This window comes from Vulpes lagopus, chromosome 10 (assembly GCF_018345385.1).
Source record: "Vulpes lagopus strain Blue_001 chromosome 10, ASM1834538v1, whole genome shotgun sequence".
In the NCBI taxonomy this organism is placed as follows: domain Eukaryota; kingdom Metazoa; phylum Chordata; class Mammalia; order Carnivora; family Canidae; genus Vulpes; species Vulpes lagopus.
Window position 1 is genome coordinate 49015486 of NC_054833.1, and position 10135 is coordinate 49025620.

General features: G+C 43.5%; 1 protein-coding gene across 11 annotated transcripts in view; it reads right to left on the reverse strand.

The window, feature by feature from the left end:
• ZC3H12C (zinc finger CCCH-type containing 12C) overlaps positions 1–8972 on the reverse strand; it is a 75155-nt gene extending 66183 nt beyond the window's left edge. For 3 of the 11 annotated variants that reach the window (XM_041771107.1, XM_041771106.1, XM_041771100.1), the window contains exon 1: positions 7453–8043. Coding sequence is in view for 2 of the 11 variants with exons in the window: in XM_041771104.1 (XP_041627038.1) it covers positions 8402–8425 (24 nt within the window). In the remaining 9 variants the exon portion in view is untranslated. Of the gene's footprint in view, positions 1–2026; positions 2052–7452; positions 8045–8176; positions 8280–8401; positions 8566–8785 lie in introns of those variants that run through there. The other 8 variants (XM_041771097.1, XM_041771104.1, XM_041771102.1 and 5 more) reach the window with 8 other exon arrangements.
• Between the last annotated feature and the right edge of the window lie 1163 nt (positions 8973–10135).

Here is a 10135-nt window from a genome sequence, read left to right on the forward strand (position 1 = left end):
ATCTCTCAAGGACTTATGCTTCAATACACATCAACTATTAATCTCCACACCATAATATTAGATGATAATATCATGATTATAAGTACTGCTATCACAATTCTACATAGAATCTAAGGCTTAGGGGAATTATAAGAAAACTGTTCAAGATTACAGAGCCAGTAAGTGTCAGAAATGGAACTCAAATGCATTCTTAAGGAATGCACTTCTTAGCACTATTATGCCCATTCTTGTCTATCAAATAACAAAGATAGGCTGTGTGGGGAAATGGTGACAGGTGCAAAGAATGGACACTCTCATGCCATGTCAGTAGAATATAAATTTTCTACTTTTCTAGGAAGCAATTTTCATAATCATATCTAGGAATTTGTTAAAAATAGAATCGATGTGTACAATGATCAATATACATGGACACTTATCACACTGTTGTGTATAACAATAAAAAAGACTGGTCATACCAAATATTCAACAATATGAACTTGACTAATTTCAGTAGTTGAGTATGATGAATGCCATTCAATCAATAAAAATAAGCATTTAAAAGGATATTTAATAACACAGGAAAACATATTAAATGAAGAGCATATGAATACAAAACTACATATGAATACACGTTTTTTAAAGGATGTGTTTATATTGACTAAAAGATTTTTAAAATGAAGATAGTGATACCAAAAGTATCTCTAGGTGAGAATTATAGATGATTTTCAGTATCATTTTAGATTTTTTCTGGATTCTAAAAATGTGATAAAGTGAATGTGTTAAGTAAACTCAAAATTTAATTTTAAAAGATAAAATGAAGTAGTCAAAATAATAGAAATGCAGTTTAGAAAACATTTCTCCTATTTAAAACTGTTTTTTCCTATGCATGATATTGCCAATTTTAACATATATTTATGTCCATGACTTTTATGTTGCTTTACACTATCTTAGCAACAGCAGAATACCTACTTTATCAAAATAGATAATTTACTGCACATTTTAAAGCCTTTTAAATCTGTACTAATCATTTAAAATTATAGCAAAATTTCAGAAAGTATCGAATACTTAAGATCACCATCCCAGTGAGATCATTAATGAAAATGAAAACTCAAGGGTAAAACAAAAAATGTCTACGTTGACAACAAGGAGAAAGCCTCAACTATATGGGAAACCCACTCCCTGTAAGCACATAATAAAAATGAGCTATAAAGTAAAAGGCAAGATCTGAAACAGACTAAGTCACAGAATAAGGATAAAAATAAGCCCACATAATTTTGAATAGTAAATGAGTACAGATGACTAAGAACAAAGAACAAAAACTAATTTTAGCTTCACCCTAAAAAACATGAAGTAATAGATTTGAAAGCCCTTTGGAAAAATCTAAAATATAAATGGACATATTAAAAGCAGTAACAGCAAACCTGATCTTACAGAATTTTTATATGCGGTAATCCCAATTACTCAGGAGACAATTTCGAGCCTTTGAATAAGTAGACTAGAAAACAAAACAAAACAAAACAAAATCTCTGTCCAATCAAATCATTCTATAATAACATCGAGTGCTTCCATGTGCCAGGCACTTCTACACTCATTATCTTGACTTGGTAAAAACAACTCTGCAAAAGTACACAGTGTTTGATGGATGAGAAGTCAAAGAGAAATCAAGGCTTCCCTAAGGTCACAGCCAGGAAATGCAAATCCACATCTAACTGCTTTCAGAGTCCTCACCTGCCATCTCTGTGCAGCATCATCTTTTCAGTTCTCCAACCTAGACTATCTGAGCATCAGGCCTTAATCACTGCCTGGACACTTTTATTTTAGACCTAATATTAGCTGTTGTCCTTCAGTTTCACAACGCACAGCAGCTTAGAGAGAGGGAGTGACAATGTCAGCAAGGAGTAGCTAACATCAAGGAGAAAAGACCCAATAAAAATATAAATCAATATAAATCATTAGGTCCCTCTGCCCCTTCCATGTTACTGGAGAAAAAAAAAAAGCATAACAAGTATTGCTATTTAGTTTAAAATAAATCAGAAATCTTGATAACCTTGGCCAAGTTAATTAACATCTCTAGGTATCAGTTCCATCACCTGGAAGACAGGCAAAACAATAGTATAAATCTTCTAGAGTTGTTGCACAACTAAATCAGATAATATAAGTAAAGTGCTTAATACTTTGCCTGGCATAGAATTAGTACCCAATAAATGTGAACTATTATTATATTTCACAACCAATGAAATTATAAGCTGCATATTATTTGAAGATAGAAAAATATAAAAATTCCCATACAAAATTTCCATTTAAAATAGTTAAAATGGGGCACCTGACTGGCTCAGCAGGTAGAGCGTGGGACTCTTAATATCAGAGTCATGAGTTCAAGCCTTATGTTGGGCATGGAGCCTACTTAAAACAACAAGAACAAAAAAATCAAAGTAAATAAAATAGTTTTGAAATGTTTTGCTCTTGTAAGACTTTAAGAATGTTCTAGAAAATTCACTTCTGGGGATCCCTGAGTGGCTCAGCAGTTTAGCGCCTGCCTTCGGCCCAGGGTGTGATCCTGGAGACCCAGGATGAGTCCCACATCAGGCTCCCTGCATGGAGCCTGCTTCTCCCTCTGCCTATGTCTCTGCCTCTGTCTCTCTCTCTCTCTCTCTGTGTCTCTCATAAATAAATAAAATCTTTAAAAAAAAATTGACTTCTGTAATATCCTTCCCCTGCTAAGTGGGGTAGATAAGGTTAATTATATTCTTAGGAGGTAAATGTGTATGGCCCCTCAAGAAATCACATTATTCATTCTAAGCGACCTTTTAAAACTTTGGGTACCAATTGTGTTATTTGCTCTGAATTAATTATTGAAACCATCTCTTAATCATCTATAGGCTTTTGTTCATTCTACCCATATGAACAGATTCATTTTAAGTACTATGTGGCCTTTATCAATAAACACACACTCATAAAGCGTCTACTATGTGCCAAGTGATATACAAGATTTGGAATTCAACAATGTGGACCACCAAGTCCTTGCCCTCAGGGAGCCTAAAACAAGATAAAAATAAAATAAAATCCTAGGCATAGTAAAGGTAGTTATCAGCATTTTGTATTACCAGTAAATCGTTATGACGAATCTATGCTCTAGGCAGTATCTTCTGTTTTACAGATGGAGAGCAGAGATACAGAAAGCAGAAAATAAGGAAGAAAACAGTGAACCACCACCAAATATTCAAGGCTCTGTGAGGAAATACATTGTATTTTGAAAACACAGGGGATTAAGCAAATAATTTTGCCTGAAACTGGGAGACTATGAAATGCTTGTGTTATTTAAAAACCCAAGTAAAAATTCTGTAAGGTATACCTATGGGAATAAAAAAAAAAAGGAGAGTATTTATCCAAATATTTACATTAGTTATTTCTGGGTAAGGAGATTCCAGGTGGCTTTCATTTTCTCTTTGCTTTTTCTTAATTAACTCGTACCACTTTAACAATTTAAAGTAAAAAAAAAAAAAAAAAAGTCAGCATTAAAATTAGATATTAATGCTCATGTAACTGTCAAAAATTTAAAAACTCAACAGTGCATTCATGTTTGGGATGAAATCAGCTCTCTCGCTCTTTGCTAATAGGTGTATAGCAAGAGCTATATAACTTTCCTGGAAAGCTTATTCTCCTTGATCATTACTTCTATGAATCCTAAGAACACAGATGCAGAAAACATTTTTTGTTTTTTTACTAGGACATTCAACTAATGCATTATGATATTAAAATACTGGGGAAAAGAACCGGATGTCTAACTGAAATAGAATAATAAATAAAATGACATGTTCTTAGGAAGAAATGGTTTTAATAAAAATAAAGAAAAAAATTTTCAAAGATTTATTTTACAGAGAGAATAATAATAATTTTATTATTTTACAGGGAGAGGGAGTGTCTATAAGCAGGGAGAGAGAGCAGAGGGAGGGAATCTTCAAGCAGACTCCCCGCTGAGCACAGAACCCAGGGCTTGATCCCAGGATCCCGAGATTATGATCTGAACTGAAATTAAGAGTGGGACACCCAACTGACTAAGCCACCAAGCGTCCTGAAATATTTTTAATGTCATGAGAAAATCCTTAGTGTATGCTAATTGGGGATGGAAAGGTAGGATACAAAGCTCTATTATCACATCCTAATTATACAAGACCTATCTTTTTGCAAACAAATTCTCATGAAGGAGGAGGCGGTGAATATCACATGCATTAATACATTTATGGCACCTAGAACAATGATTGGCACAATTAAGAGTTACCTACTGTTATCAATCTTAAAAGTTTAAGAGTAAACCAGTGAGGTCAAAGCTGAGGCCTCAACAATGGGATGTGAGCCAGACAAAAGGTAAGGGAGCATAAGGGAAAACATTCCAGGCAAATAAGACAACCTTGGGATTTTCTATGTATTCCCGATCCCTCCTTAGGGATTTGATAATTATCTTAAAGGCAGAACATGTTGAATTTTCAGACATCTGCTTGTGGGCTAATTCACTGAGCACAAGAATTACTGTCAGTGTTATGATGTAAAACCACGTACATTATGCTTTATGGGGCATTATTTTCTATTTTCATTTTAAGGAAGACAATCCTTTGCTGACGTATAGAAAAATCAGAGACAAATCCATCATAATATTGTTAGTTGTCTCTGGGTTACAGGGGTTTTAAAAATTGTCTACATTTTCCTACATTTCCTAAGTTCTTCACAATTAAGTACATTATATTACTACAGAGATAAGGTTCGGGAAAATCAATAAAAACCCCTACTCATAAAAAAACCTTTGAGGTTTCTGACAAAAACAAAAAACAAAAAATGCTCCCTTTGGTGGTACTACATTGCTGCTTAAACATATGCCAGGCCAAACTAAAATGGTCTTTGGGCTTATCTTCTTAAGGATCTACACAACCTTGCCTTCCAACTATTTGGCCAGACAGGATTTCATGTTGTTCCATCACTGCAGGACTTTGTAAAGGTTAATATACCTCTCTTATCTCCCAGACCTATAATGCTAATTATCATGCATCTCTTAATTTTCAAACAACGTGTGTCAACATACGTATACACAATGACACGATTTTTAGAGAAAAAAAAGTAAAAACAGAATCAGAGAGGCAGAACTGCCCAATGGTTAATTAAGGACATAGGTTCAAACTCCCTTCTGTAACTTTCTAGATGTGTGACTTAAAGTTATTTAAACTCTTATGTCTGGGTTTCCTCATCCACAGAATGAGAATAAGAGCAGTGCATACGCATGGCATCTGGCATCTCAGTGCACAGTAGGTAACAGCTAGCATTATGTCAGCTATAAAAACTGTAGCAAAGATAGGGAAGTGATAACCTCCACATTACAGATCTGAAAGTTATCTTTATGCCATCAAATACCAAAATTACTACGTGCCAGACAGGGTATACTTATCACATACTATCTCATTTAAATAGCTCAATAATCCTATAAAGTTTTTTTCCCCAAGAAATTGGAGATATATTCTGGGATGAAACAGATTACAAAAACCATATTCTCAATCGTCCATCATTTCTCTGAACTTTGAACAGTGAAACAGCAGCAATAATTGTTTTTTAGTGACTCTTAAAAGTCAAGTCTTTATAAAGTCACAAGATTTTGTATGTTGTAGGCCCATGAGGAATGTCAGCACTTAAAACACAAGATTTTTTTACATTTGGTAGATTTGATATCTATCTCTAGAATTTTGGTATTTTTAATTTGGTTGTACTTTCGTTTAAATTTGGAAACCTGATTTAATACATTTTTGTCATTCCCTGACCTTCTTACTTAGTATTTCTCTTTCCAATAAAAACTATACCCTGAAACCATGTGTGCCACTTTAATCACTCACTACTCCTATCACCTACTTAATGTTCCAGACACACTGGCCCGCCCACTCCCTGCTTTCCTTGACTCACAGCATTATTCACTTGGAAATGACTCCTATCCAGCTGTACCAGCCTGAATCTTAGCTGTAAGAGCTGGCATGCAGCCTTCCCTACTACAGTACCTGCATTTCTTATTTTCTGCTTGTCCCACTTAGTACATTTTATCTAGCATTATCTTCTATCTGTTCATCATCTCTCTTCTTTTAGAGGTCAGGGGCCTACTGCAGCACCCAGATCGATACTAAATTAATTATCTGCTGAGGGAATAAAAGTTTACCAGTGTCAAGTGAGCAACAACTGCAGATTAGTTTACAATCCTACATTCTAACACGAAAAGGATTTTTAAAAGTCTCCTACTTAATATCTTCTATTCATTTCTTTAAAACTGCTACCAAATGAGAATGGGAGAATTCTTCCAAATTTATCTACAAAAATTATGATAAAGCAAAGAAAGAGCATAAAAAGGTATAAAAGGGCATAGAAAAGGTTATTAAAAGCTATAAAATGATAGCAACACTTTTACATCTGTTACGGTAATTAAAATTAATGTAAAATATCATTGTGGTCTGCTAGAATGAGGACAAGGTAACCCAGCTGTAGAATGAGGAAAATATTTTTAAAAATAGATTTTCCATAAAGCACCTGGGGTACAATTTGGCAAATGTAATCCATGAAAAACACAGCTCCAGAGAAGCCAGTAATATAAAATGGGATATTTTTATTAGTCTTGTAATTAAAACAAATATGTAGTAAAAGGAAGTGACTAATAAAAACTCCCATCAGCATACAAACATTCCAAGTTTCTGTTTCCTCTTCTTCAACATTTTCCATTATAATAAACTAGTCTCATTAGGCGTTGGTTATCAAATGCACTTTAAAGAATACTGGCCTTCTTGTTGTTTTGTTAAAGAGTTCATTTTACTTTGTTTGTAATGTTTGAGTACCTTCCTGATGACCGACAGAGGACCGGAAGGATGCTTGAGGTAGAATTTAAAAGTCCTTTGAAAGTAGAACCCGTTCTTGAAGTAAAAATATTCAAACGTTTTGAATTATAGATACACAGTTCCTAGATCATTCTGGTATCTAAGGGTACCTTCAAATAGACAGGTTTAGGTAACTTAAAGAATGCCAAATTGGGAAAAAGCAAACAGGTGAACAGAGAGGTAAGCTGTCAGATCATCTTACAAATACTTGGTGGAGCCAAATGTCTACAACAGTGGATGACACCAAAATTTTTTAAAGTGCCATTAAAATTAATATACATGTGAGTGATTCAATAAACGGAAGTCATACCTACTACAACCTAAATATATTAAGACTTAAAAAAAAAATATACAGTCCTCCGTATTGCTGACTTCTTGTGGTTCTCCCGGAAAGCCCAAGGAGCGTTTGAGACCTATCCACCGCTTTCCTATCCGCACTAGGAACACTGAGCGAGGAAATGAGTAAAGAATTGATGAACTTTACCAAGTTTCTAAATATACTAGCCCTAAGTGTCTCTGTAACTATTCTAAGATGGTTTAAAAAGAGAGAGAGAGAAATCTGAATCGATAAGCGCCTCACCGGCCTGAGGATACTCCAACACAGTCTCGCAACCAATGGGAAAACTTTCCCTAAATCTGGATTCGCATTTCATCTCTCTATCACCAAACACAGAGCACAGACCAGGGTTGTCAACGGTTACCCCCGCGGCCAGCCTCCCGGCCGGAGCACCCAGGACGGGGACGCTGGGGCTGCTTCTGCGGGGTTCCAGGGGCTGAAGCGGGGACCCGGTTCGGGGTGCGAAACCCGGCAGCAGCGGCCCATGCGCGGGGCGCGGGGCGCGGGGCGGACGCGGGAGTGAGCCCGGGGGCCGGGCGGCCGAGCGCGGGGCCGGGGGCCGAGCCCGGGGCCGGAGCCGCAGGGGCAGCGCCGGGGGGTCCGTTTCCGTGCGGGCGCCCGGGCTCGCCTCCATCTTCCGCGGCCGTGCCCCCGGGGCGGGCGCGAGCGGACCGCTGCCCTAGGCCGCGGGGCCCGGGTCGCTGGCCTCACCCGGCCCGGGAGCCCGGGAGCCCGGGGAGGGCGGCTCTGCCCGCGGGCACGGCAGCCGGGCTCCCCGCGCGGCCCCACCCGGGCCCGGAGACCCCCGCCCCCCGCCCCGCCCGGGCCGGGCCTGGAGCTCGCCCGGCGCCGCCGCTCCCGCCCCGGCCTCTCCGCTCCCGCGCTCGGGCGCGGCCCCCCGGCCCCCGGCCCCCGGCCCCCGCGCGGCTCCCTCAGCGCCCCCTCCCCCGCCGCCCGCGGCACAAACCTGGGGGCCGCTCCCCGGCATGGCCGACCCCGCGAGCAGGCGGCGAGCCGGCGGCGGGGCCCGCAGCGGCAGCGGCCAGCCCGGCCCTCCCCGCGCGGAGCCGCGCCCGCGCCCCCCCCCGCCCCCCCCGCGCCCCGCCACCCCCCGCCCCTCCCCCTCCCCCTCCCCCGGCGGCGCCAGTCGCGCCCCGGCCGCGCGCGCACGCGGGGTTGCGGCTCAACCTACTTGCGGTCTCCTGGGGGCGGCCATCACCCCTGGCCCGGGAAGCCGGCGGCCCCCGCGGCCCTGCGGCGGGCGGCCGCCTCTCCTCTCGCCTCCGCCCTGGGCCGCCGCGGCCGCCGCTAGGGCGCGGGGCGAGCGGGAGGCTCCCCCATGCCGCCCGCCCGCCCGCCCGGCCGCACCGGCCTCGGCTCGCCCGCCGCCGCCGCCCGCCGCCCGCGGAGACAGCGCCCCCGGCTCGCCCGCCGCCGCCGCCGCCGCCGCCGCCGCCGCGCTCCTCGGCCGCCCGCCCGCCCGCCCGCCCGCAGCCGCAGCCGCAGCCGCCGCGCCGCTTCCTCCTCCCTTTCCCTCTTTCCTTCTCCGCCGGAGCGGAGGCTGGCAAACCAGCACCTGCTGCTGGAGATCACCGAGAACTGAAACAGGAAACCCCGAGCCAAGGGGAAAACCCGGGAGGCGTGGAGACGGGTGAGGGGAGCCGCCGGGACCTGCCGGGCCCCGCCGCCCGGCTCCCGCGCCTCCTCCGCGCGCCCCTGCCCCTCCCGGCCCGGCCCGGCCCGGGGGTCCCGGCGGCCCCGGCGGCCCCGGCGCCCCACCCCCAGCGCCGGCCGGGAGGGCGCCCCTGCTGCGCTCGGCCACGCCTGGGCCCCCCGCCGCCGCCGCCGCCGCCGCCGCCGCCGCTGCCGCTCCCGGGCGGCCGGGGGAGCCGAGAGGCCGCCCAGCCCCGGCGGCTTTCCCGCGGCTGCCCGCCTGTTATCGATATTCTGTAATGAGGAAAAACCACACCCGCATTAGCAAGACCAATAAGGGAACTTACACAAATGAGGCTGTTTGGATTTCACCCAGGGGAAGGGCTTCTTTGGGCCAGGAAACTGGCCTTATTGGAAATTGCAATATGTCAAAATCGAGGTTAAGCCCAGGATGAACCCAGATCTCTTTTCTCGAGCTTGGGAGGAGACAGCCCTCCGCACTGAGCTGCGAGTGGGGAAGGCACCGGAGCGGAGAGCCTTTCCTCTGTGTCGGTTGTCCAACGCCCGGCACAATTTAGGTCAACATTTCAATGATATTCAAATAATCTATTCGCCTGCCTGTGGAGTTATCACCAGGTGCCTCACTCCTGGCCTTGGACGGGATGCATCTGGTCTTGGAGTGAAAGGGAAGGGAATGTATGTGGCTTGTGTCCCCAGCCTGGGCCACAGGCTAGGTGGACTGCTTTAAATGCGTTATCTCATTCATGTGTCACCACAGCCATGTGAGCTCGGTGTTATAATCAATCCCCTTGATCCCTCAGCAAATCGAGGTTAGAAAAATTTGCTGAAATTTCACGGTTTGGACATGAAGGACACGGGTCTGTCTGCATCCAAAGCACATACGTGTTTCACTGGACCGGAGTTCATGCCTTTGATGACACTTTTCACCTTTAATAAAATGACTTCTTGGCACTCTGAATTGTTTTCAATAGAGCATATACGGTTTAGGCCTGGATCTGTTGAATTTGCTTGGGCTACTTAATGGTAGTGATATCTATAATGTTATATAGAGAGAGATATCTATAACTGGGGCTAAAACTTTACAATTTCTAGTTCTCTTTAACAAATTTTTAAAAATCTGACTTTATGGCTCAGTTGAGCAGCACGGATGTCCCCATTTCTTTGGCCCATATTTGTAGCCCATTAACAATTGATGATGGGGTCCCAGCCGAGAGCATCCTGCTGGCTAGAGCCCACGGGCATCATCATGCTG